The sequence below is a fragment of the Mus caroli genome, chromosome 7, assembly GCF_900094665.2.
Source record: "Mus caroli chromosome 7, CAROLI_EIJ_v1.1, whole genome shotgun sequence".
Lineage (NCBI taxonomy): Eukaryota > Metazoa > Chordata > Mammalia > Rodentia > Muridae > Mus > Mus caroli.
The window spans coordinates 99,416,877-99,443,427 of record NC_034576.1 but is presented as its reverse complement, the minus strand read 5'-3'; the positions used below and the strand labels follow the sequence as shown (position 1 = coordinate 99,443,427).

General features: G+C 45.8%; 1 protein-coding gene across 3 annotated transcripts in view; it reads right to left on the bottom strand.

Annotated features, from left to right (window-relative positions):
• Window positions 1-26,551, bottom strand: part of Tenm4 (teneurin transmembrane protein 4) — a 699,747-nt gene that overhangs the window by 172,319 nt on the left and 500,877 nt on the right. For all 3 annotated transcript variants that reach the window (XM_029479436.1, XM_029479435.1, XM_021166324.2), the window contains 3 exons: window positions 11,529-11,699; window positions 4,789-5,003; window positions 3,149-3,359 (listed from right to left, as the gene is read on the bottom strand). In XM_029479436.1, coding sequence (XP_029335296.1) covers window positions 3,149-3,359; window positions 4,789-5,003; window positions 11,529-11,699 — 597 coding nt within the window. The remainder of the gene's footprint in view (window positions 1-3,148; window positions 3,360-4,788; window positions 5,004-11,528; window positions 11,700-26,551) is intronic.

Genomic DNA, 26,551 nt, shown 5'->3' with positions numbered 1-26,551 from the left:
TTGATTTAGGGAGTTATCAGCTGGTTTGCATTAAATGGGGGGGAAAGCAAAAACATACGCAATGCAGCCATTTGTTAGACACAATTATTTCCCCTGTTACTTAATTACAAGCAGACATAAATACGCTGAATTCCGACATCTCAGGTCTTCTTAAATTCTTGATCTGTGTTTCAGCATGTAATGAAAGGAGGGTCATATTCCACTTTGTGTGTTAAGCAAACCCAAGAGTTATAATTGTATATTGGGACCATAATGACTTTGCTAAAGCGAGGCCTAAACTTTTAATTAACCTGCCAAGACAAATTACAGCTCACAGCTCACAGGTAACGATCACGGACAGCTGGGACTCAATCCTGGGGACTCTTGGGAAAGAGGGATTAATAGCAACATCAGAAGCAGTCTGTTTTTGTATTAAAAGAAAGAAAACAGTGTTCATTAAACAATCACTGTAGCTTGAAGGGAGGCAGACAGGTCAGAAAGGCAGCAAGAGAAAATGGAGAGGAGGGAGGGGGCACCCTGCTCTCTCGAAGGGACTGCTTCCCTCTCTCCGGTATATGCAGTGGCTCAGTGGGTACCAGGAACTCTTTGCTCTTTTTCCTAATGCTCATAACGTGGACTGCAAATGACCACTCAAGAAAATTTTCCAGGCAGGGCTGGCCTGCTTCTGACAATCACAGAAGTAACATGGAACCACAGGAGAAGGGCGGTGGGGAGGAGCAGAAGTCAGTTGCTTGGGGGTGTTTTCAGAGCCTTGTTGACCAAGAGAACCCTGGGCTCTCTGATCTGTCCTCAGACTCAGGGTTTCTGAAGAATGGGCAAGGAATCCAAACTTCTATTTGCATCAGCTGATTCCTTTGTCCAGCAGCATTTGAGAAGGACCATGGCTAGAAGTCCTTGCGGCTTAAAACAGGCACCTTAGCATGGGTTCCACTGGGTGCTGCTCCCTCAGGCCTGCTGGGGTACATTCTGCATTTTGCCCAGACACTCAGGTCGTTCTTCAGTGCATTGATATATAGGAAGTATGAGCAAGCCTATCTGCTCTAGCATACAGGAAAGGGTTAAGGGACAGCTTTAGTCACCTAGGTGAGAGGAACCAGGGCAAAAAGCAAGACCATGGTCTTAATTATAACAGAACAGTTTAGCATGCTCTGACAAGCCAAGGGTTGGCAAAGGAACATCCCACTATTTCCTTACTGTTTTAAGATGCATACCCTAATTAAAATGGCTTTCTTGGGGGAATTTAAATTAATAACCTTTCCTATTTGCACTCAGCTATTAAGACAGAAATCTGACTGCAAATACTCCCAGCTCTGTGTGGGCCCAGTGCTGTGCGCCTCCTTGTGAACTGTGCCTAGATGGAGTCAGGCTAGGAGACTAGGGAACTCGGATGCTGTGGGACGTGATAACTGTGTCTTTAAATTAAAGCCACCATAGCAAGAAAGAAAACGTGTAGTGACTGCTGCCAGCAGAACTTGAGAAGCGACAACCTAGTCGTTGCTGAGGCCAGCCTCCAGCCTCTAATGGCAGGGATTGAGAGCAGCAATGTTGGCCCCCAGGTCAGCAATAGCTACTAAGACACAGCTTCAGATTCCAAAATGTTTTTTTAAACTAATCAAGTAATTAATTTGTTCTTCAAGACAGGGTTTCTCTGAATAGCCCTGGCTGTCCCAGAATTCCTCTGTGGACTAGGCTAGCTTCAAACTCAGAGATCAACCTGCTTCTACATCCCACGTGCTGGGACTAAACACATGTGCTGCCACCACCTAGCAAATTTATTTATTTTTATTATCTGTGCATTAGTATTTTGCCTGCATATATGTCTGTGTGAGGGTGTTCGGTCCCCTAGAACTGGAGTTACAGACAGTGGTGAGCCACCATGTAGGTGTTGAGCCTTCTGGAAAAGCATCTAGTGCTCTTAACTGCTGAGCTATCTCTTCAGACCCAGATTCCACAATCTCAAGAAACCAATGTATGGAAAAGAATAAGAATCTGTATGATGTTAAAAGTCAGGTACACGGGAGAGCTTCTGGACTAAGCCAGTATTCCCCTACATCATACAGACAGAACTGCAAGAGAGAAACCAATAGTATGGCAGCTGGCAAGGCTTGAGCTGCCTAGGTTCCTGCTAAAGCAAACCTGGGCAGGAAAAGGTCACACTCTTGCTTATTCCTTACCAACCAAGTGGCATTGCCCTTGGAGACTCAATGTGTATCGTGATGACAGACTACACTTCTAGTCAAGGACAACACAGAGGGGGCATTTCCTTCATCAACATCAGTTGTTGGATGCCACCTCTGCTTTTTTGCCATCAAGGCAAAATATTAAGGCAGAATATAACAGAAGTGTATTACCCATGCTCCATTTAACAGAAAGGTTCGCTCTGCCTCAATACTAAAGGCAAAACTACAAATAAGAGGGAAATGGGCTGAAAATAACTACTGCTGATTAGGAGAGAGAATGGGGATCTTTGAAGAATGCTGGAAACTTAGTACTAAGTCAAGAAATGTTCATTTAACACCATTTCCCTTGTGAGAGAGACTCCCAGCCAAGATGCACTCTAAAGCCTTCACTAGGCAATGCTCCTGTCCAAGAGCCCCAGGCCATGGAGCTATGTTCTGGCTAAGTTCTGGGTATCAGGACACGCTCTGTGTCAGAGAACAGGATAGTTCTTTTCTCGGTGAAACCCCAGTGCAACTGCAACCTGCTCTGCCTGCCCCATCTCTGCCATTTCACTCTCTCTTCACGTCATTCTTTTCTTCTCTTATGTGCAGCATCTGCTGGCTTCAGAAGTAAAAGACAAACCCAAAGCAAACCAGACCCAAATGGCAAGTCAGCGAATTGAACTAAGTGAGACCTTAAAGACAGGTGGGAGGCAAGTGCCAATGAGGGATGTGTGACTTCTGTGTGGTTTGCCATCTAGGATTCCTATCTGAATGCGAGGTTTGCCTCCTAGCTCTTGAAAGGCAGCTGGTGGTTCTCGGACCTTATCCAGCAAGTCCACTTGGGATGACCTTGCATGCTCAGCAAGAGCTAAAGATATTCAATTCCAATTCCAATCATATTCAATTCTAACCCCTTGTCAGTACCAACTTAGTCCACACAGCCTTCCTGTTACCCAAAGACACTAATAGAGAAGGTAGCTGCTTACCAATGGCGGTGGTGAGAAATGAAACCACTTCAGATTCTTTTCCATCATTGTAAAAGGCCAGGTGCCAGATTCCTGAATCCAGATACTGGATGAAACCGGTCTCGTGGCTAGATGGGGGGACAGTGCCCCGTGATTGGCGTTGAGGACCCTCCAGGCTCCTTGCCTCTTGGGTTAGGAGCCTTCTTCCATCCAGGAGCTCCACAAAGTCAAACTAAAGCACAAAGGGAGTAAAGTTAGCAACGAACTGACACTTCCATCTTCCAAGCTTCATGCAGGTCTTCTCCCGTGGCGTCTAAAGGGGAAGGGAAGGCAGGAGAGCAGACCAAACAAGTCCTCCCTACATCTACAGTTGTCATGGTAAGATTCTTCTAACTCGTTTGTGAATGTGGCAAAATTGATTATTCATCTTCTTGCTTTGTTTTAATTTTGGGGCATGCAAGCCTTTACTTGATTATGTATACATTAAGATAGACATGTTTGTTTACTTTAGTGGCAGGTACTTCAGTAGAAACAACCTAGCTACTTTGTGGTCACTGGAGGTTCATGTAAGTACAGATGGGAATCTTAGGAATTTGGAGTGGGAATGGAACACTGAGTAGGGTGGGGTTAGTCATGGGCTGAATTGGATTAGCTCAACATTCGATCAATGAAACACTAGCACGGACTGGTCCAAGACTGTTGGTCTGAAGTTCGCCACCTCACTCTGAGTAGCTACCTAGTTAGATTTTAGTAGATGGAAGATATTTAGCCTACCTTGAACAAAAATACTAATACTGTAAAGTCCAGGACTGTGTAGTGGCTCTGAGGTCACCAGGGACCAGGCTCATCTATTGTTCTGTGACCTGACCTTTGGCTAATACTGGAGCTAAAATGAGAATGGATGATGGACATTTACAGTTTTGATGACTTTAGCTCCAAAGCTAGTATTTGTGCACATGCGCACACACGGGGTGTGTTTTGCATAGGCTTCTGTTCTCTCTGACACATGACTCCTCCTCATCCTATTTCTTTCTTTTCCTTCCCTCTGCCTCTCTTTTGGTGTCAGAGAGGATTCAGTGTCCAGCATGCTAAGCATATGCATTGTTCCTGAACTAAACTCCCAGCTACTTGGTTTAAGTTCTTTGTTTCTGGTATATGTATCCAAACAAATATGCAATCCTGAAGAAAGGTGGGGATGCAAGAGGCAAAGAAAGTACTGTTTATTTTGAGCCAGCTCCTAGGCTAAGGGTTCTATGAGTGTTCCCTGTTATGAGAATTCTGCAGGGCAGTTACTATTATTTCCCACTTTATTGATGACAAAACTCTCAAGGAGAGGATAAATTGTGGACCCAAGCTTGCATTGCCTATGGCAAGAGGACTCATGCACAGTATGTGGTATCCTCTCTGGGTCATATTGACTAGGATTTTGGAGATGGTGTAGTAGTGGAAAGGCAGTTGTGAAGTGTCCTAGAGTTCTCTGAAAAAGATCCAGAGACCTAACCTCACTCTTCTGGAAGGCAGGACGCTAGTGGACAATGGATGAGTCGCCTATACAGTAACCTGAAATTTCCTTCAGGCTTTAGGAGCTGGCTACACTTCAGGCCTGGGTTAAGATCTGAGTGGGCACCCAAGAGGTCTCTCAGGGGGTGGGGTCTAGTTACCTGAGTGTGGGAAGGAGGAAGGCCTTTTCTGCCGTAAATGCCAACCAGAGCTGCTTTCCCCAGAGACACATTGAACTTCAGGTGTACAGGGTGGTCTATGAACACCTGAGATCTCCAGAACGTTCCAGGCGGAATCTTCTGGGAAGCCCGTCTCCCCACATCGATTTCTCCAGAATCTATGAAACTGTCCTCTGGAAATAAACTACTTGGCTTTCCTACCGAGACACAGGGAAGGGAAGACAAGAGCGTTCTGGTTAGCCACACACAACAAGAAAACAGCATCCCAACATCCAGGACTCCACTCTGCCTCTCACCCCAGAGGTCTGAAGCCAGCTCCCTAGCCTGCTCCCCTTCTTCCACTGGAGTAAGACAGTCTAGAATTTTCTCCCTAGTAATGCTCAAATTGTTCTGCTAAAAATATTCATTCTTCCAAAGCCGTATGGGTCCTCCCAAAGGGCCATCTGTTTACTGCATAATGCCACATCTTGTTAAAGTATATTTTGATCCCAAAAATAATCGGTGGTCACATGAGAATACTTTTGTGATTTTGTGAGTGTGTGTGTGCGCGCACGTGTGCATGTATGATAACGTAGAAAGGACAGAGGGAGTAAGGCATTGTCATTCAACTTGCAACCCTGTAGTGGGAGGCACGATGGGAGTGGAGGGAGGTATTTTATGTTCATGTGAAAATCGGAAGCTTCATATGTGAGTGGAGGGTTGGGTTTGAAACCAGGCTATAGACTGACAAAGATGAAGAAGAAGGCTTTTAAGAAGGGAGGAAACATGTTTGAAAATGCTGTTGTGTTCTAGTAGGGAATGGGTATCCTTTTTTTTTTTTCTTTTTTTAAAGTGTGGATTAAAATGGTTAAAGAAACTTCTCAAGCTCATAGATGAAATCTATAGCATACTTAGAAATTTAACCCAGCCCTCAGCCCTGTACCACAAGGGTGGAGGGTGCTCGGCAGTGACTGCTTCTGGTGTGTGTGCGGGGGGGGGGGGCACCAAGCCCCAGGAAGGAAGGCGACTTACCAGACTTCCTCTTCATAGTAATTAAACACACACGCATGTGCAAGGGATAAGCCCTAACTTTCTGCCAGACATTAGCCTTCTTATGAGTCAGGAGGAGGGGCAGGGGTATTGGGAGGACCACCCTTAGGACCCTGAAAAACCCAAATCAAGTCAACAGGCTCCACTGTATTTGTCAGTAGTAAACCCCCACTGGGCGTCCTGGGTCTAAGGGTTTTTATGTGGGTTGAGATGCTCCAAAATGTTCTAAGAGAACAAGAATCATTTGCAAAGAAAACACGTTTGTGGAACTTTTTATAAAAAGCATTTGGAGAGGGGAAATTACAGCGTCTTCCCCCACCCCGCTCTCAGCTTTGCAAGACTCCTTACAAAGCATGTTTGATGCTGAAATGGAGTTTGGCAGGGCATTGTTGTAGTCATAAAATATTTTACTGTTTTAAATAATAAAATTCAATTTAAATGTTAAACTTCTCCATATGTTATCATTCCCTTATAAACTCCTAGGCAGAAACATCAGGTTTTTTAGCTTCAAACCATTAAATGTTATTTTAATTAAAAATGTGCCAACAACAAAAAAAAAAGTTAAAATGCACGCTGTCAGTAAAAGTACCACGGATATTCTAACATTAACACAGAAGAGACTCTGCATTTAATCCCTTATGGGTGGAATGCGCTCCAGACTTCTACCTTGAAAATGAAGACACACAAACCTCCACATTGTGAGTCATGGAACTTCAAAGACAGGGGCCCAAATCACAAAACATTAAGATGGGAGCGAATTATTCCCATTCCTTTTTTATCTGATCTGTGGGTGCCCAGGACGGTAACCCTTCTATACTGCAGGTAGAAAGTTGTACAGCCTCAGCTCCAAGTTCTCCCAGGGAGGCAGAATTAAAGGGGTGTGTCAAACAAAAGCATAGCACCCTCTGAACCTTCTATGCCTAGGAAGGGCTGAGAAAAAGGCATACCCTGCTAATTCCAAGGGCTGCTTTCCTGAGAGTAGGGAGGAGTCGGAGCCAAGGGGACTGGAGAACTGCTGCACTCACATGTCCCCTGTCTCAGAATAAATAATGGAAAACTCCTCCCTCACTTTAGCCAACAGGGCTCCTTTTCTCCTCAGCAAAGAGGAAGCAGTGTGGAAGGCATCTTTACAGGGCAGGATGGGTCCAGAGATACCGCCCCCTCCAGAACTCAGCAGGGTTTTTAGGCAAGGGTGTGTGTGTGTGTGTGTGTGTGCATGTAGCACTTGCCCTAATAAAGTGACAAAAGTGACAGAGGTGTTTTTTCTTTCATTGCACTTCAAGGATGTGGCCCAGGTGGGAGAAAAATGCTCTCTTCACACTGGACCAATTGGTGTGGACTGGTGGCTGAGAGGAAAGAGTAAATAGCATTTACTACCTTGAGCTCATGGGAAAGATGCCCGAGATTGCCAGGGCTAGGGCTAGGCAGGGCAGAGAGAGAGAGAGAGAGAGAGAGAGAGAGAGAGAGAGAGAGAGAGAGAGAGCCCTACCTGCCTTTGTCTTTCCAGATCATAAGATTCCTTGTTTTTAATTCTGAGCACAAAGTGTGAGGACTGGGATATAAAATGTCCCACTGCAAAGTGTAGTCCACCAATGGAGGAAAGGGAAGGAAGGGGAAGAGGCAAGAGACTGGTAGAGGGAAGTCTGTGTATGAAATTCTGCTCTTCATGTACATTCTGGAAGATAACAGGTATTAGTAGGAGACACAGTAGTGAGGTAGAGGTTAATGAGTCCCAGCTGTGTTAAGGGCCCTCATTTACATGAGCTCAGTCGATTCTCATGACACTAAGAACATGTCTACACTGAGGAGGCTCTGAATGCTTAAGAAGCCAGTCAGAGATGAAGTCACTTGAGAAACCTCTTTACCTCTTAGTCTATGACTTCTCAGGGGATTAAATACATGAGTGGTGAATTAAAAATCTGGAGAGACACTCTTGGTGGTGTTGGGGTGCAGGGACCCTCTCAAAGAGCAGTGATTCCAGTGGGGCTCACGGGGTGAAAGTCAAGATTTAGCCAGCTAGATCCAAGGTCCAGTTAAGAACTTTGTGGAGTGTCAGGGTTTGGAAGTTGGTCATTTTTATTCATTAGGAAGCTGTAAACAGGACTCAGAGTAGCTAGGGTCTAAAGACAGTCACAAGAAGCATACCATAGCTCTACTAGGTATCTCTAGGCCTCACCAAATGGTACAAGAAGCTTAGACCCTACCCCTTCCAACAGCATGATTCAGTTTCACAGCACAGATTCCATTGATAACCATCTTTATCTTTGTAAATTTAGATTCAGGCTTCCTAGAGCAACGCTGTGCAAGTATGCAATCACGCCCATAAAAGAAATCTCTCAATGAATTGCTGAAATGGCTGGATGGCTCCATCAATTGTGGGAGATTTGGAAGAACTGGAATTGCCCTGCATCCCAATCACAGTCTCCACTCTCCTGAGCAGATCCATCTATCCAGGTTCTAAATTTCTAATCAACTGACAATCCCCTTACCTATTTTTTTTCTTTTTGTTATTCTCAATGCAATAGATTGCACAAAGAATCCCTTAGTTTCCTTAGCAACTGTTTGAAATTTATTTGGCTATCAAAATAAGCTGTTCCATTTTGGAGAGCCCAGCTGAGCCTGTGCGCAGCAATTTGTATGGTTCAAACTGATAAGCAATTCTTATTCTATTGCAAAAAGAAAGCGCTATCCCTAGCCCGCCAAGTCAACCATCAGAAAGGCTTGCTTATGTAGCCATTCCTCCTTCCCCATTAATGCAAGCACAAGGTCGTGGGGTGTTGCTTCAGGAAGCTGCCACATTTGGTTTCTGTCCCATAATGAGCCTGGAATGGTTACAGCCACTTTGAAAAATAGGGCAACAATTATAGTTTAATGTTATTCTCACAGACACAAGAGACACAGTACTGGGATTATCATCTATCTAATTTTTATAACTTAAAAAGCATACTTTAAAATATTTTTTAAATACCCCAAACCTTAGGAAGACCCATGAGGGTAAATGTTAATGAGTATACATCTCTAGGATCTTTGGCTCTGAAGTGGAATGCTCCTGGACTAGGTAGACAAGATGAGAGGTCTTGGCTGGACTGATGACCACTATCTACAAGTGGCTCCTCCCTACCTCCTCTCAAGGAAGCCACCATCATCCTTGTTTTACAGATGAGGAAACTAAGGCCAAACAGATGAAGTAACTAGAATGAGTTAATGCAAGAAATGCAAGGCTGGGTTGAGAACCACATTTGGGCAGTGTGTCTCCAAGGCACATTCAAGCCACCACTACCTTTTTTTCTCTCTTAATCACATCATACTGCTTTTCCCATGATCATGGTGCAGGGACGCTAATCTTAATTCTGTAATCAATTCTTTCCCCTGATACCATCAGAAGGGGCCAGCAATGTGCCCTCACAGTAGGGTGAAGAATTTCACTACTGAGATAAAGTCTAAGGACGCAGAGTTTTATCATCACAATTAAAAACAGAAACTGAGCAGACCTTGGTTTGATTGGGGTGGAAGGGTGAGGGGAACCATGTGGTCTCCCAGAGACTATAGGAAGCTTTCTCCTCTGCTTTTTCAGGCTCAGCAATCATTTCTGGTGCTGACTGCTTTCCAGTACTGCCCTCCATTTAAGGGGCTTAGAAACAGGATTTCCATTTGCATCAGTAATAACCGATAATCCCTTTAAGCAAAAATTCCCCAATTAAAATAAGCCAATAAGGCAGTGTAATTTTTGTGTTGTCCCTTATCTGCACCCCCTCCTCCTCCGGAAAAACTAAACAGAACCCAAACAACCCACAAACTAATTTCATTAGAGTGTAAGATTTCAGATAGACTTAACTCCGCTGAAGGAATGTCTGTTTGAGATTCATGGTGGGAAGAAAATACACTGTGTTACAGGAGATCCTTTGCCAATTCCTCTAAGGATAAAGATGGTTTAGGTGTGTTTTCACAGGCTGATCTAAAGACAGATGTTCCTCTATGGGTCTTCACTGGTGGCACTAGACAATATGAACTGGCGTGAGTGTTGCAAGCCATTAGCAGGACCATGGATAGTGCCACTTTTGTTAGATCCCTGAAGAGTGCCAGGTTGCCCTATAGTGAGTGATTCTTGTACAAGTTTCACCTGTAGGACTTGCAAATGGCAATGCACCCTATAGAGAACCCACAGCTCAGTGCTTTCTGATTGAGCCACAGGAAGTGAAAGTGCAGCCTAGAATGCCTGGCGGGAGGGGGGGAGTGTGTGTGGTGGTTTGCTTAAGCTGAGATCACAGTCAGCAGTTCCTGACTTCACCAGTGCCCCCCCACCCCACCCCCACTCCAATATGCTACCGTTTCCCTACCCCACCACTGGTGTTTCAGTTCTTAAAAATCTTTAAAAGGAAGAGGCCTGCCCTTTCCTTTCCAAACAATGGGTAAGCATTTGGGTTTGGTTCTCTTAGAAGTCTCCTCTTTTCACTTCCCTTAAATGTGTCCATAGGTCAACAGCTGACTTTGAACTTGAGGATCATCAATGCAGAGGTCACGAGGAGGTACTCTGGGTAAGCACAAGTTACCCCTTTAACCAAACCAATGGCTTTGAAAGGACACGGAGAGCCAAAAGGCATGAGCTCAGAGTTAAGTGAGACAAGGGGAAAACATGGTGTGAGCTGCAAAGGTAGGGGTCATGGCCACTTTGCCGACGGGGAAACAGCAGAGTGACAACAAAGATCCCAGCAGATGCAGGAGAAGGGAAGGCCACCGTGCCTGAAGGACACGTGGACTGGCCTGGGAGCTTACATCGTTCCAATTTTGGTGAGCCTGAACCGTTCTTGGATGACAGTGAGGGAAGTTGTATCTATGGATAAAGACCATTGAGATGTTCAAAATCTGGGTCCATGGATTCCCACTGAAGAAGGCCAAACACAGAATGTCACCACCATTTCTGTCATGGATGGATGGAAATGGCTTTGCCTCATTGTGCAACTGAATTTCACATCTGTATCACCTTTGAGGCCCTGACACCATGGGGATAGATCAGGTGGGGAAACTAATGGGGAGGGGAGTTGTGAGGGCCCTGAGGTCCCAGGCCTGAGTTCATATGCTCAGTTCTGACGTCCTCTGAGTCAAGTCACTTCATGTGATCATTTGTGTTCGCACCAAGAATGGACATAGCTAATTATACCCATTTCACAGGGTTGTGAGGGTAAAGTGTGTGGTGAAATGATGCTAGTAAGTTCTGATGCAAACACAGTGAGTACACAGTAACCGTTGTTACTACTGCAGATGAGGAAGCTGGGTCAGAGAGACTTGGTCACTGGGTCGGCAATCATCTGAAATGTTTCCATCGAAACATGCAGTCTAAGAGTCTTTCACCTGGAACACACCATCCCCTACCATGTCCCACTCCCACGCGTGCCTCTTGATCCCACAGGGTTTCCCAGAAGTGCTCCCCCTGACCCCACACAAAGATGGCTGGCTGGCCATGTGGATGCCCTGAAAGCATCCTCGAAGGCATGAAATGAGATGCGGCAGAGCACCCTGGGTCCCGCTGACCCGGATCTGGGATGAAGACACAGGTGGACTGCAGTCGGCATGGGGTGTGGAGGATGGAAGAAGCATGAGCTGTGAGTCGGGCACAGATGCGTGCATGGTGGAGGCCTCCTCCGTTCAAAGGCAGACACAGAGGACTCACAACACGGACAACGCAGCAACCCTACCTTCTGCGGCTCCTTTGCCTTTCCTGTCAGGGGTCTCTAAGCCAGTGCCCCCTGAGGGATACAGGGAGACGTCCGTTGGCACAGGCCAGCTGCTGGCTGTGTCCTCCGTGATCTCATACATCTGCCCCTCCATCGGCTGCAGGTGCCAGTTTAGGCCAAACAGGTGCATGGCTGTAGTGAGCAATGGAAAAAGTCATCTTTTTCTGCCGGAGGTGGAAATGGAACTCCCAAGCCACAAGCAGAGGGGGTCTGGGGCGGGGAACACAGACCCTCAGTTACCAGGCCCTGCAAGAGGGCTCGAGACACAGTGATAATCAAGGTTTTGGACCTTGCCTCGAGGGGTTCACAGTCTGATGATGTTAGGGATGATCAGGAAAAATCACAGTTTCAGGAGGTCTTGACCTTTTTGTTTAAAAGACAAATAACAATCTAGGAAGGAGAACTATAATTTGTATGACAAAGGATTATTTCCTTAATGTAAGAATAATACCTACAAATGAGTAAAGTCTAACAGTGCGGTAGAAAAATGGGCCTAGGATATGAACAGACAGGTTACAGAATAGGAAATACCAAAGGCCCTTAATCATACGAAAAGGCTCTTAACATCACTCACTGTGAAAGAAATCTAAGTCAAACTCTGAAATATTAGTTTTCACATATGGTTTGGCAAAGATAAACGGGGCTGAAAATATACTGTGTTGGCAGAGGAGGGGAGGCAGGTGCCCGCACACTTTGCTGGTGTGAGCATATATGAGTCTGTAATAAAAAGCCATAAAATTGAAAATATATTCACCCTTTACCCTAGGACTTCAGGTCCCAATTCTGGAAACTTCTCCTCTAGATATACTCACATATCTAATAAATGATGTACCTACAAGGTTACTCACTACAACATTATTTTAATAGTGAAATTTCATAAACTGGTCCATTGAGAAGAGGCTAGGTAGGATCTAGCCATACAACACAATAGCACTGATCATAAATAGACTGAGGAAGATTTTTATCTTTTTTTTTTCTTTTCTGGAACAGAAACCATAACTTGCTGAGGAATGCGTTTGACATACTGCCTTTGCCTTTACATTGTACTGAGTGTCGGAAGGATATGAAAGACAGTCATAACACTGGGTGCTCCCTGTGAGGGAAGCGGGTGCTACAGGGCTGGGGTGGGAGGGCGACATTCTGCACATCTTTATTTTGTGCCACGAGATGGCAAAGAGGGAACGCTGTGTGAAGTATACAGTGTGCATTCAAGCCGAGAATGCTGTTTCCACAAGGATTTGTAATCGGTGCGTGACTGCTCTCTGGACTTCACTTTGGGAATCAATACTGAGCTCTTGATGTGGGCATGGTGGCACACATCTGTAACCCCAGCAAGGGGGGGGGGGAGACCGAGGAGGCAGGCTGTGGGATCTATAAAGCTAGGAAGCCAGTCTGCTCCGTTTCGGTGAGGACCCCATTCACAAAAACAAAAAGCCAGGGCCACAAAGATGACTCGGTAGAGCAAAGCACCTGTTATACAAACCTGATGCCCCGAGTTCAGCCCCTTAAGTTATCAAAAGCTGCTCACTATGTGCTGGGGGTATGCATGGTGGCAAACTCAACTAAAGAAACTCTGCTTAGCAAAGTGGGAGGAGAGAACAAACCCCTAAAAACTGTCCTCTGATGTCCACTTGAGTCTTGTGGCATTCACGTGCTGGCACTCACACAGTGCCACATTACACACACACACACACACACACACACACACACACACCCCAAAACCCAACCCAACCCCCAAATCCTCTCCAAAATGAAACAAGACTTGAACCTGTTCAGTGGTCTGCACTCGCCACATCCAGGATGTGGCCTGGTTCTCCCACATGGAGCCAGCATTCATCTTCCTGGATCCCACACCATGCTCTGCATAGTACCCCTTCCTCTCCTTGATGATCCTATCTTTTAAAGGCTCTCTGTGGCAGACTCTGGAGAGTTAGTATTGACTCAGACAGCCAGAGTACACGGCCAAGAGTAAAGACAGATGCATTGGGATGTCCACACAGAAGGTCCTGGTGTAGAGGAGCGGGTGCCTGAAGAGGCTCACAGGAAGGCAGGGCCAATCTACAGAGATAGGAAGGTCTATGGAATTAGACTTACTACCTACTGTGTATATCTGGTAATATGAATGTATTCTTTCTAATTCTCATGTCAACCCACTAGACACAATTTTGAGAGGGTTAAAAATTATCAGGTGTTAGTATAGATTAATAACAAAATTAGAAAGTTAGTTAAAATTATGATATTTATAAGACAAGGATTGAGATGTTTTACTATGTGCTACATACTGTGTCAAAACTATCAGAACAATGTATACTTTGGCTTTCAGAACAACCCTAAAAGGTTAATTTTTGTAGCCAGATGTTGTAGATGATTACTTGAAGGTAAGGGAGCAACTGACATGTACAAAGTTCAGTGGACAAGAAGAAGCAGAGGCTGGTCTAGAACTCACATCTGCCCAGACATGAAAGCTCACACCCTGAGTCTGCTGCTGCCTCTTATCAGTTCTATCTCACAAGGCACAAGGCTGACATATGAAGACACCCCTGCCTGCACATCAGACAGTCTCCAAGGGCTTCACATCTGCAGATGGAACTAGGACTCTCCCACAGGATGCTGAGAAACAGGTTGCTGTGTTGTGGCTACGTTCACAAATGGTAGATTTGAGGACCTACAACAGCCTTTTTAGGCCACGAAACATGGTAAAGGCACCTGGCAAACGCAGCATATTCTGTGACTCCAGGACTTATTCAAATCAAGCTGGGTACATGGGGACATGGGGTCATGGTTGCTTCAGCCTGGAGGTTGTGTTTTTGTGATAGTGAGAAAATGACCTTTTGCTTTGCTTTGGTGTCTGTGATATGGGACCAGAGGTAAGAAAAGATTCTGAACACTAATTTCTGTTTCCTGGCTGCAGTAGTCTTCTCTGAATTGAGGAAACATATTCCACCAGTGCTTTTAGTACTGAAACAGTGGGGCGGTGTGCCAGAGGGTACTGTACCAGAGGTGTGTACCATGCCAACGGGGGTACTGTATAAGTAGTATACCATATCAGAGGAATACCATAGCGGAGGGGCCCTGTATCAGAGATATATACCATGTCAGTGGGGGTAGTTATAAGTGGTACTGTCAGAGGAACATGCAAGAGCAGTATCATGTCAGAGGGATACTATATCAGAGGTGTATACCATGTCAGAGGAATAAGTGTCAGAGGAACATGCAAGAGCAGTACCATGTCAGAGGGATGCTATATCAGAGGTGTATACCATGTCAGAGGGATAAGTGTCAGAGGAACACGCAAGAGCAGTACCATGTCAGAGGGGTGCTATATCAATCAGAGGGTGCTATATACCCAGTCAATGGAGCACCATGTCATAAGGGTACACTGAGATTTAGCATACCATATTATCAGTAGGAATACTATGTGCCAAGGTACTTTGCCAAGTGCACATAAGTACTGTATTTTCCCAGGCATTAGATTGGTTGATAATATCAGGGACAGGGATAATAGCAGCTCCCACTGACTGAGCAACTTTTTAGTCAGCAGTACTGTGCTGTAGCCTGCTTTCCACTTCTGAGTGATGATGGCGATAGAAAACAGCTAGCCGGCCTTCAAGGAGCGAAGCCGCTGTTTCCTAGGTTGAATTAGCTCACATCTCTACTTACCTTCCTACTGTTTTAATCTATATATTGGCAACTCCAAAGGTAATGGAGAACTTCCTTGAACTACACACAGCTCAGATGTACACCATTAAATGAGCAGCGCCTCTTCCCCCATTAGAGTCAATTATCTTATCTAAGAGTGCCAAGTGCTGTCTTGTTAAAAGGTCACAAGAATTAACTAATTCCAGAATGAATAGAATGCTCCCAGCTCTGTGAAAAGAAACATTTTTATTGTCAGAGCTCTCTCTTAATTTTAAGAAAATACAAAAGCAAGCCTTTCCTTTTTTTAAAAAACAAAACGAAACAAACAAAAACAAAAAACAAAACAAAAAAAAAACCCTGCTAGGACAATATTTGGTTGGCGGGGTAGGGTTAGAGTCTCAGAGATGAATCTGATTCCCAAGTCCAGGGACCCAGGGGAAATTAATAGGGTAAGGCAGTTCACAGTTGGGGGAGGGGCCGGAAGTAGATAGGTAAATGTTGACATCTCATTCTTTCTGCTCTGCCTCCTTGGAGAGGCTCACATAGCTGCGAGAGTGACAGGTAGTCAGTCTCCGTGACCTGTGGAAAAGGCCCCTCTGAAAGCAAAGCTTCACTTATAACCACTTGTGATGTATTCCCTCAGAAACTCCTCAGGCCACCCTGAAGTGACAATGGAGGACTATGGTGATAGGGAAAAGGATCAACGCCATCCAGATGGAGCTGAGACACACCTTGCTGATACTTTGCTACCCACTGATGCAATAGTAGCAAGTCTGTTCCAGGGGTAACCAACCACTTTCTGACTGGAAGTCCCACAGTCAGGAGGGAACTCGTATCTGCACCGTAAACCTCATGAGAGGCCCGGGGCCAGGGAGGACATAGGCCTGGGTTGGGGAAGTACTACTGCTGCCTTGCTAAGTGGACATGACGTGCCTGTCAAATTGCCTTCTGAACAATTATGACAACCCCTGTAGATTAGCACTGCTGGCAGCTTTGGTCAGAGACACTTCTTTAAATAGTGCATAGAATTAACTGCAGAGACTCATTATCTAGCCAGAGTGCTGGGAATAAGTGACTGTTAAATGCCCAGCTATACAGGAGACATCTTTATCACTCTCTCCAAGGCTCAGAAGACAAGAACCCAGGAGCTGGAGGACTGGTTGGAATATTGTGGAATGCTTTCTCCTGGGTATGACATGGCCTCACAGCTCCTGTGATTGCCTGCACAGGATGGAACTGATCGATACCCTGACATGAAGGGAGGGTGCTGGGGGGGTGGCTTTAAGGGCTCCACCCTACCCTGAAGATTTATAGACAATTGGTGGCTACTGGTGGAGAGAGAAACATTTTCTGCTGTGGTGTAGCCTCTGGTAAGATGTTCCAACTCCTGTAAGTAACCTCTCACCTATGTGTATGCAAAACTAATAATCAAACTGTCTGGGTTATAAATTAGGGGGGGAAAGGACATGAAAGTTAAAGGGGAACTAGCTAGGAAAAGGAAGGTGAAGAGTAGGAGTGGGGGGCACTTAAGAACAGTGGAGGGCAAATATGATCAAAGTGTATTACATGCATGCATGCAAATGTCATGATGAAGCCCATTATCATGCATGACTAGTGCATGCTAGTAAAATCCATTGCGGTCTTTGGAAGGTGAGAATTACAGACGTGAAATTAGAGGAAGCAAAGGACCAGTCAGCAATAGTATCTTGAAGCCAAAATGAATAGGATCTTTAGCCTGATGTCCGGCGCTCCAAAGAGAAGGCATGCTAAGAAGCCCTTAGCTCCATCACTGTACTGCCCGGTGAGTTTTACAGTCTTGGGTGAAGACGGGGAAGAGAGAAGAAGAGAGATAGTCTGTGTTCTCTTCAGGGGACACACAAACACAGACACATGCACAGAGACAGACAGACAGACAGATAGACTTACACGCACCCACACACACACACATGCTCAGTGAGGAATTTGGTCTTTAGAATCCATAAGCTTCAGTCACCACCTGATTCCTGACAGTCATTCAGGAAACAACAGAATCCTTCGAAAGTGTGGTCCATGGCCAACACATTATAGACATCATCCAGTCTCACGCTCGTGTAAACGGTGGTCTGGGCAGCATTAGTGAAGAATGTATATAATGGTACTGAAATGAAAGCTGAGCTAAAGTGACCTTTGAGTTACTGAAAGAAGTTATGGTGAGCTACCAAGACCAGATAGCAGAGCTGGCTTAAGGGTGAACAAGCTTCAAGCTCTTCCTCTTTCTATGTCTCACTTTCAGTTGAAGATAAAAGAAGCAACATAAAGCTACCCACAAAATAAAGGCTGAAATGTGAGTTGGAGGCTGGGGGTTTATGGGGCCACTCATCTCTGTCCTACAGTAACCCGCCTTTGAAGCGGTATCAAGTGGTGAACACTGTTTGGTCAAATGTTCTGAAAGTAGAGACCCTGGGTTAACAATAATAATAAAAGTCAAAAATATAAATGGTTCTCCCAGCCCTCTAAGGATAGAGGAGACCATTCAAATAACATAAATCGTTTATTGTACTCTTCATTCTTTGAAGAATGAAGAGGAACCACCCACCAATGCACACTGCAGGATTATGTAAATTATACCCTGCACTGTATATTTATAACTAAGGTGCAAATCCCTGTTCAAGTATACCAAGGGTGACCTAGATAAGAAGTGTGGTTTTCCCATTAGACTACTTGTAATTCAATGAAAAGGTGACAAGATGCTTGAAGAGTTCAGAGAGAGGCTGTGCAGAAGTAGCAGGGTTCACAGGATCACCCACATTGAAATGTTAATGACTTCTGAAAGCCAAGAGCCAGGGTGGGAAAGTTCAATCGCCCCAGCTCTGGTCCATCTGATCCTGGGGCTGACATTTTCCTGTCGCCTTTTCCTGCCCAGTGAGACATGAGCGATGGCTCAGAAAGTGCAAGCGTTGTCCTGACATTTGAAAAAAAAAAAAAAGGCTCCATTGATGTTCAGACACACTGAAGGCACCCTAGCACCCACCCTAGGAGAGGCAATTAACAAAGCCATTAAGCCAGCCTAGGAGAGGGGAGTTTCTGCTGTCACGAGGTAGGGGGGAGGCTCGAAACTCTGTGCAGACACCCACTTGCATGTATGCTGGGGAGGGAGTAGAGAGGGTTATAACTTCGAGGAACTGCTGGTCCAAGTAGCATTTGGGTAGTTTGGCTGCATATGGGTCTGTGCATCGCTCGCAGGCCTTGTGCCACCAGAGGCCAGGAAAAGGCATCGGATGCCCTGCAACTGGAGTTACAGACAGTTGTGAGCTTTAACGTGGGTGCTGGGAATGCTACCTCAGACCTCTGGAGAAGTGGCCAGTGTTCTTGACATCTGAGCCATCTCTCCAGGCTTACCAAGTAGCATTTTTAATCTCAAAAGTAGGAACCATGGTCACGTGATTGGCCACCCGCTTTTCCGTTTTAGTACTCAGATTTAGGACTTTTTTGTTTGTTAAAATAAAGTCACTGGTGTTCAGACTTCCAAGGAGGGGGGGGGATGACAATCTCAGGACAAAGCAAGATTCCCTGAAAAGGCCACAGTGTACTAAAGGTTCTTCAGCTCAACTGAATAGAACTCCATGACTGGGGAGAGTTGGAATGTTGCAGATCTAGAGCTATAATTACTGACTTTAGTCCCCCTAATAGCCATTACTAGCTGCTGTGAGAGATTTGCTCTTTCATCTGTCAGGTAAATCTCTGGAATATAGCCTGTTAACCAGACCACTGGCTTCCACCAACACCAAGGCGAAGTTACCAAAGAGCACCTGAGGCCTCTACACATTACCACGTGTGGCTGTAACCAATCTGCTGTCCTCACCAAAGTGTCTGGCCAATGCACTGAAGCATGACTTCCTTTTGTTTGGTGGCTATAAAGATTCTCTTTGACTGCATCTAGAATGGAACATGTCACCAGAGCCATCTGAATCTATTCCCAGGCCAGGCTCACCAGCTTTGGCTCAGAATAAACTAGTCCTTACTGATCTTTTGCATCAGCACCAACAATGACGAAAAGGCAAGATCCTACAAGAACAGCGACTTTTCATCTTCCAGTTCATATCCCTGCTTCTATGACGCTACCAGTGACACAGAGAGGAGTGTGGCAATGTAGCAGGTGAGTACCAGAAAGCAGCCTGGGCACCTGACACAGGACACTGGCTAAGGTACAGGGCACTGTACCCATGGGAACCTCTATGCAAACATCTATGAGCCACAATGAAGGTCTTTGGGATGTAGTGTTGGGGAAGGGAACGGGCATAAAACTGCATTTTTTTTTCTCCTGACTGTGCTTCTGTATGCATTTCTGTATATGCATGTGAAAAATCAACAAAGGAATAGATTAAAAGGACACCATGCTTGAATCACTGTGTTAGGCTTGTGGATACATTTTGTTCTGTGGTTTCCAAATATGCGTGTTAGTGCTGTTTTACATATGAAGAGAGGTCCTAGAACTCAGTCTCAGGCAAGATGGGTCTAAGGGTGATGGAGTGGAAGAAAGAGGCCTTAACCCAGCAGGTGTCAGACTCTAGACAACGGGAGTTATACCAGGTTATCTGGGGACCGTGGAAGCTCAGAAGGCTCTGTGACCTCCAAAGACACACAGGTAAGTGATGGAGCTGCATTTGAGTCCAGATCTTAGTTTCAAAGTGCAGGCTCTCAGTTATTGCCCTTCTGAGGAGTTACAGTGGCTAACATTAAATAAAAAGAAAAAAACAATAATAATAAAAAAAAGGAATCCAACACAAAGCTTTGCTGCAAGCACAGCTAGAGTTGCTCTTTGGGACACTTCAAGGGGCTTTCTTTTTTATGCTGACTTTCATGATCAAAATGGCATGCATGTTAGATTGTAGTCACGAGCAGAGTGCAGTCTGCCCAAGGCACAGAGCATGCTCATTTACTAGTCTCCTGACTTTGGGCAAAAGGTCTCAGCCTCACTCATTCTCAGCTTCCTCTCTTCAAAATGAAGCTTACTTATAACACCCATCCCAAAGGATCAAATGAGAGAACACATGGAATTGTCTCAGAGCAGTGCCTAGCACACAGTAGGAGCTTGATGAATGACAGCTGTCATAACCTCTGCCTCTGGATGCCTTGTTGCCCTTAGCTCCTGCACTTACTGAGAAATTAAGCCAGTTCTGTTGCCTGTCCTGTTTTTCTTTCTTTCTCCATATTCCTCATGACTCCCTGCCACACCATCTGCAGGTCCCTTTAAGATGCAGGCACTCTCTTGTTCCCATGAGTTGACAGACTCTGGGCACGGAATGAGAGTTATTTGTCCAACAGATAAAACAGCTTTTAAGGGTAGAATCGCTATAAAGCAGCCTGACAGGATCCCACCGGTGGCTACGTGGGGCTAATTTTAAATCAAGTAAATATACTGCGTTTCCTCCTGTCTCTCGCTAGAACATGACTGCAGCAATCAGGGCTACGGTCCCTCATTCACAGATGCACTTCTTCTACAGAATGGACTGTTGCATCATGGGTCGTTTTTCCCCACACTGTGTAGAACAGGGGAGAAGGCCACTTTTGTGTGGCAAACGTGCGCCCAGGGTCAATATGGACGCCCATTTAACTGGAAGGCACAGAGAGCTGGTGGAGGCAAGCTAAAGAGAAAAGGAAGCAGGGGGAACTTCATTTGCACAGGATTCCTACTGCAGCAATGGACTAGGAAATCTCCTCCCCATCAGGCTCAACTGAGACCTCTTCCATGCTTTCCTAGAATAGGGACTGGCCTGCTCTCTTCCCCCTTTCATCCTGCCTCAGACTCGTCATCTGGCTTGTCCCTGTCAGCTGTCAAAACTGCTGACTGTACAGTGGAGCAATGTCAATGATGTATGGCTGTGGCCAGCCTGGCCTCTGTGGCTGCTTCTCTAGGGATGACGTGCTAGCTTCATAACTTCCCTTTCTGCAGCTACAGTTTCCTTATACATGAGGTGGTGCCATCTATGCCAAGGCACCTGTACCTACCTTCAAGTAGGTAGAAGGTAGTTAGGTGGGTGTGGTGTGTACTTCAGTGCTGCTAACATCATCCTGACTGTTTTTGCGGTACATCAGGGTTCGTGATGAAGTAAAATAAGGATCTATGTGGATTTTGGGAGTTAAGAGGTCTGAGATTTTGTTTAAAAATGGGGAAGGTTACTACACTGAGTGTTTTGCTTCAGAGACTTACTAGCTCCTTCAAAAAACAGCTGAGGAGACTCAGCCTCGGCCAGTGCATTTGTGGAAGGATCTGGGTGCAAGACCCAAACGCACATCTTCAGATTATAGCTTTGATCTCTTTCTATTAGAAAACAACAACAAGAACAACAACAACAACAAACTGTGCCCGGAAGTCACAAAGAAATCCTGTGGGAGACGGAGAGTCATCCTTAGATTTTGTTGTGCCACCAGGCTGCACTTCCCAAATAGAAGGAGTCCAGCCTGGTGCCCAAAGCATGGGCAGTAAGCCCACCAAGGCTGAGAAACCTGCTGTTTCCCTCCCAGACAGCACCAGAGATGTGAAGCAGGGCGGACACAGACATTGTGAAGATTGTTATTAAAATAATAGCAGCTCTCCCTTGTGAGAACTGTTCTCTTGTGCATGGTATAATATTGGAGAAGTCACTTCCACATGTCACTTAACCCTTTTAAAGGCAGATACTGTTATAACCCGGTTTATAGAATGGTGTTGTATAGAACCCATTTATAGGTGTCTCAAAGCAGAGCTAGACACAGTTATTAATTAAATTCTGTAGCTCTAAGAAAGCAGGCTCCTAATTGTTTACAATTGCACCATTTACTAAAGCATTGCCATGGCCTCAGACAGAGCCCCAGGGACTCTGGGTCCTCAGCTCTGCTCTCGCTGTTGCCAAGGAAGCACAGCCCAGACAGCCCCCCTCCCTTATTTAATCTCAATTCGAACAAAAGTGGCTTCATAAGACCACTGCTGAGGGAACAAGCAGGCAGTGAGTTACCCTACAGAGAGAACATGCTGAAGCCTGGTGAGGGCCTGTCTATGCCTTATGGTCAAGGCTTCACTAATGACCTTGGGATCAGAGAAACCCAGGGACAGCCTGCCTATTCACACCACTCAGCTGGGGGCGGGCAGCCTTGCCCTCTGGGCAGCATTGAAGTCTGGGAAACTGCTTGTCATTTCCTCAGGGGGTGGGAGGCTGCTTTAAAGATCTCCTAGGATAGATTCCTCTCTGCACTAATGCATCCGAGCTGCAACACTGATTGCGAATCTACCTAAAGCAAGACTGCATGCAAGCTACTGCCTGTCACTCTATGGCCACCCGTCCTACACCTTCAGAAAATATCCAATGTGGTGGAATTAAAACAATGGGGTTGGCTAGTCCTGGTGCCTAGATAGAAGATGGCTGTTGCTATGTTCCACTTCCACATCTCCCGGACGATATGCTTTAGTTGGATCCCCAGGAACGATGCTTCCATGTCCTGATTTCCTTAGGCACATGAACCACGTGACTTCTCCTTTGCTTTTCCTATGATCAAAGTCAATTAGGAAGTGGTCTCCACCATCTCTTGAGGAGTTTTAATTTGGGCACCTATTATTAGTAGAGGGCTTTTCCCACTGGAACATTTGCTTTTGACAGCAATGAGGTCAGACAACTTGCCCTGGACGCTGCCACATAGATTATCGACTTGTGGTGTTTCTTTGCAAGGGGGAACGTTTGTGAATGAGGGCTGAGAAACCTCACAGGGCAGCCTTTGATGTCCTCTCTTATCCTTAGACTCTCCTGGCTCCTGCCCCCAGGCATTCCCCACCCTTGGGATCTTCCTGGTTTCTTGCCTTCCTGTGCCCTTCTGTGAATATGACAGATGTGAGGTCCTGTTGTTCTCTGAACACACTGATCCCTGTGTTTGGTTCCGGCTTTGATTTGGGAATTTGAGGCAAGTGCAGGCATTATAAGGATGATGACCAGGAAAGTGAAGATGACTGCGATGGTTAGAACCACAGCTGCTGGCTTTAAGCCGAGCCCAATGCCATGTCAGTGTCTAGACACAGAAAATTCCTGGCCAGCCTGGGCTACCTGTGACCCTGTCTTAAAAAGCAAAAATTAAAAATGGATGAATGAATGAACAAACCCCACAGAGTTCCCCAAGCATGTAGTATCTGGAAATGATAAAGGTGGTGGGAAAATGGGTTCGTCCTTTCATTATATGAACTTTGCTGGCCATAGTTCCCTGAGAACAGGCACTCTTCAGAAAGATTGGGTTTTAGGAGGGCTTTCAATGCATGTGTAATATCATGTCTGATAAGCTCTGTTGCTTCTCCCTGCATAAAGGTCTTGCTTTGTGTCGATTACATGCCCCTCAGTATACCCGTCCAGCCAAAATCCATGCTTTTGGTCTTTGCCTGGAATGCCTACTACCTTATCAACTTTTAGATGACTCTTCGCCCTTTTCTTTTTTTTTTTTTTTTTTTTTTTGTTTTTTTGTTTTTCAAGACAAGGTTTCTCTGTGTATTTTGTAGATCAGGCTGGCCTCAAACTCACAGAGATCCACCTGCCTCTGCCTCCCAACTGTTTCAATTAGAGGCCTGTATTGCCACCATCACCCAACAATTTGACTATTTTTTAAGGCTTACTTCCAATATTGTCCCTTCCCTTGAGGCTTTTTCCAGGCAAATGGGACCTCTCCCCTGGCGCTTACCTGTTGCTTTGTACTTCTCCCCAGCACTGCCCTGATGGTGTACATTTGTGCTTCCTTTCCCTCTTCCCTGCCAGATTCATGCTCGGTGCAGTGGCATCATGGACAGAGCCAGGCCCCCAGCTCTGGCCTTTACTGGTTGGGCAACAGCAGGTTGGTCATGCGACCACACTGACCCGTGGTTACGCTCCCCTGCATCAATCAACATGGTCAAAACCTGTCCTCTGGCTTCTTGTACAGATTAAATTTCATGAGGGTTCTTTAAATTTTATTGAAAACAGTCATTATCACATTGCTTAGCGGTTAATGAAATGAAAGCACTCAGATATTCTAATGTGATACAGTCTATGTTTAGTACACAGATGGACAGAAAATTTTCCATGTGAAACTGTCAACAGGGTCTCAGACCCACACATTTAGGTGCCTGTGCAACACTGATGGACTCAGTAGTTCTTAAGCCTTAGAGGCTAGTTAGGAGATACTAGATGGCAAAGGAGACTCTGCAGTTGTCAGAAAAAGAAAATGGCATTTACTCCCAAATTTTCACTGAAGGCCTGTCCCCTCCTACCGTCTCCTCTTAACATTCTTGCTGCATGCACAGTTGTATGCAACTGTGTGCACTCATAAAGAGACACACACTGACTGAGACACACAGAACAGAGTAGCAGGGCCTCACTGCAGCCTCCCATGGAAGGTTTGACTGTAGCATCCTATGGAAATGTTATCCAATGGATGGATAACATTTGGGACGTGTGATAGCATGGGGACCAGGACACAATGAATGATCCTGGCATTTGTTCCCCTTTCCCTACTTCCCCGGAGGCTGTGAACAAAAGCTTCACTCTGATAAAGGGGCATCAAGATTTAGCCTCCTGCCATACACTAACAGGAAGACCTTTCTTCATTGGAGAAGGTGGTTTTGGTGATAACCTACAAGATCCTGCTAAGCTTGGGAAGCAACAGGATCAGAGTCCTCAGTGCTGCTGCTGAACTTGTGGTGGGTCAGTCTCATGGTCTCCCAACAGCTCCCAGCACTCCTGCCCACAGAACCCCGGTTTGCTCAATTCTGAAACACTGAGGTTATAAAGCATGCCTTCGAAACACCTTCCCTACGACACACAGACTCACTCTGGCTTGTTCCATAATAAATGTAGCTCTTCTCTTCTTCCAGGAAGTCCCCTCTATACACAGCTCAGGTGAGATGAGAGAGCCCAAGTCCTCCCACCCTCATCCAAGTCCAGACACCAGATGGAAGATGGCAGCCTGGGAAAAGAGCACCAGCCGTCTCCCTCCCTTAGCAAGGTAGGTAGGACTCATTTCCATCTGAAAATTGGAAGTGACGATAAACCAGCGCCTAGCTCGTGACTGGTTGGGATTGTTGAGAAGGACAAACGCAAAACCCACAAGCATCATTTGGAGCTGTACCTCCAGCCGTGTGGTCACGTGGTGTACTCACAGCTCCTGAGCACTGCTGCTGGCTGTCTCATCAGGTCCAACACTCTGAGGTATCTGGGAATGGCTTATGAGAAATCCCCACACAGGAAGGCAACTGTTCCTTGTGTACTGTGTACTCAGGAGTGAGGCATTGGGGCTGTCCTCAGAAGTGGACTCTATGGAGTTATGAGTCCTGTTTTCTAGACCCAACTCTCCAGACTACTGACTGTCACAGCTGAATGAGTGATTTAACCACTTTATTTCCACCTCAGCAAATGTCTTTGCTAACTATACTTGGGCAAGGAATGCTGTAGAAGGTGATCCCCTGACAGGCCTCTCACAAAGGCAAGGCTGATGATGCATTTGCCTAGTTGGCTTCTCCTCCACTGGAGCGGGCAACGGAATTCACCTGCAGTCACCTTGACTTTTATACCCAGAGTCCTTTGGTGCAAGAGATTGAGGCCCAGCAAGGTAAACACAGAAAAGGACACGTCAACACCCCCTCCACAAAATGCTGATGTTTCTATCGGCCATCCCCTGCCTCCCTCCAGAAATCCATTTATATCTTCTCTCTCAATGTCTCCCTTGATTAGCAAGCTCCACCTCTTCTGGGAGTTTTAGCTGAACTTCCTGACTGGAATGGATTAGTGTCTCCTGGGTGAGGGGGGTTGTCCCACAGAGATGAGGTTCAAAGTCTAGTACAAGAGCGTCAACAGCCACCCCCTGTTGCCAGGAGTGTCTAGCACATCTGGTTCTCTAGAACCCCTGGATGACTCAAGGCATTAAACAGCACATCCAGCTCTGTCGATCACAGCCCAGGAGGATGCAGTGAAGCGGATGGGTCAGTGCTACTCCTCACTGAGTGTGGGATGACCCACTTACTAATCCCAGGTTACCAAAAGCCAGAGACAGTCCCAGGGTATGGAACCTGGGAGGCTTAAGTTTCTGGACACCCAGCTGCAGGAGAGTGAGATCTGAATGCCCTCAAAGCCCTGGGGGGCCTTGGGCTAGACTAGACTTTTCACGGATGCTATCTCATCCATGGCTCAAAATACCTCTTAGATATCAACTGAAAAATTAGCAAAGAGAAAAGCTGGGAGATGACTCATCAAAGTGCTTGCTTGGAAGCACAAGTTTTTGGAGTTTGATTTCTAGAACTCACAACCCCCCCCCCAAAAAAAAACCCCAAAACAAAAACCAAACCAGACCAAACAAAACAAAACTCCAGGCAGCTACCTCTT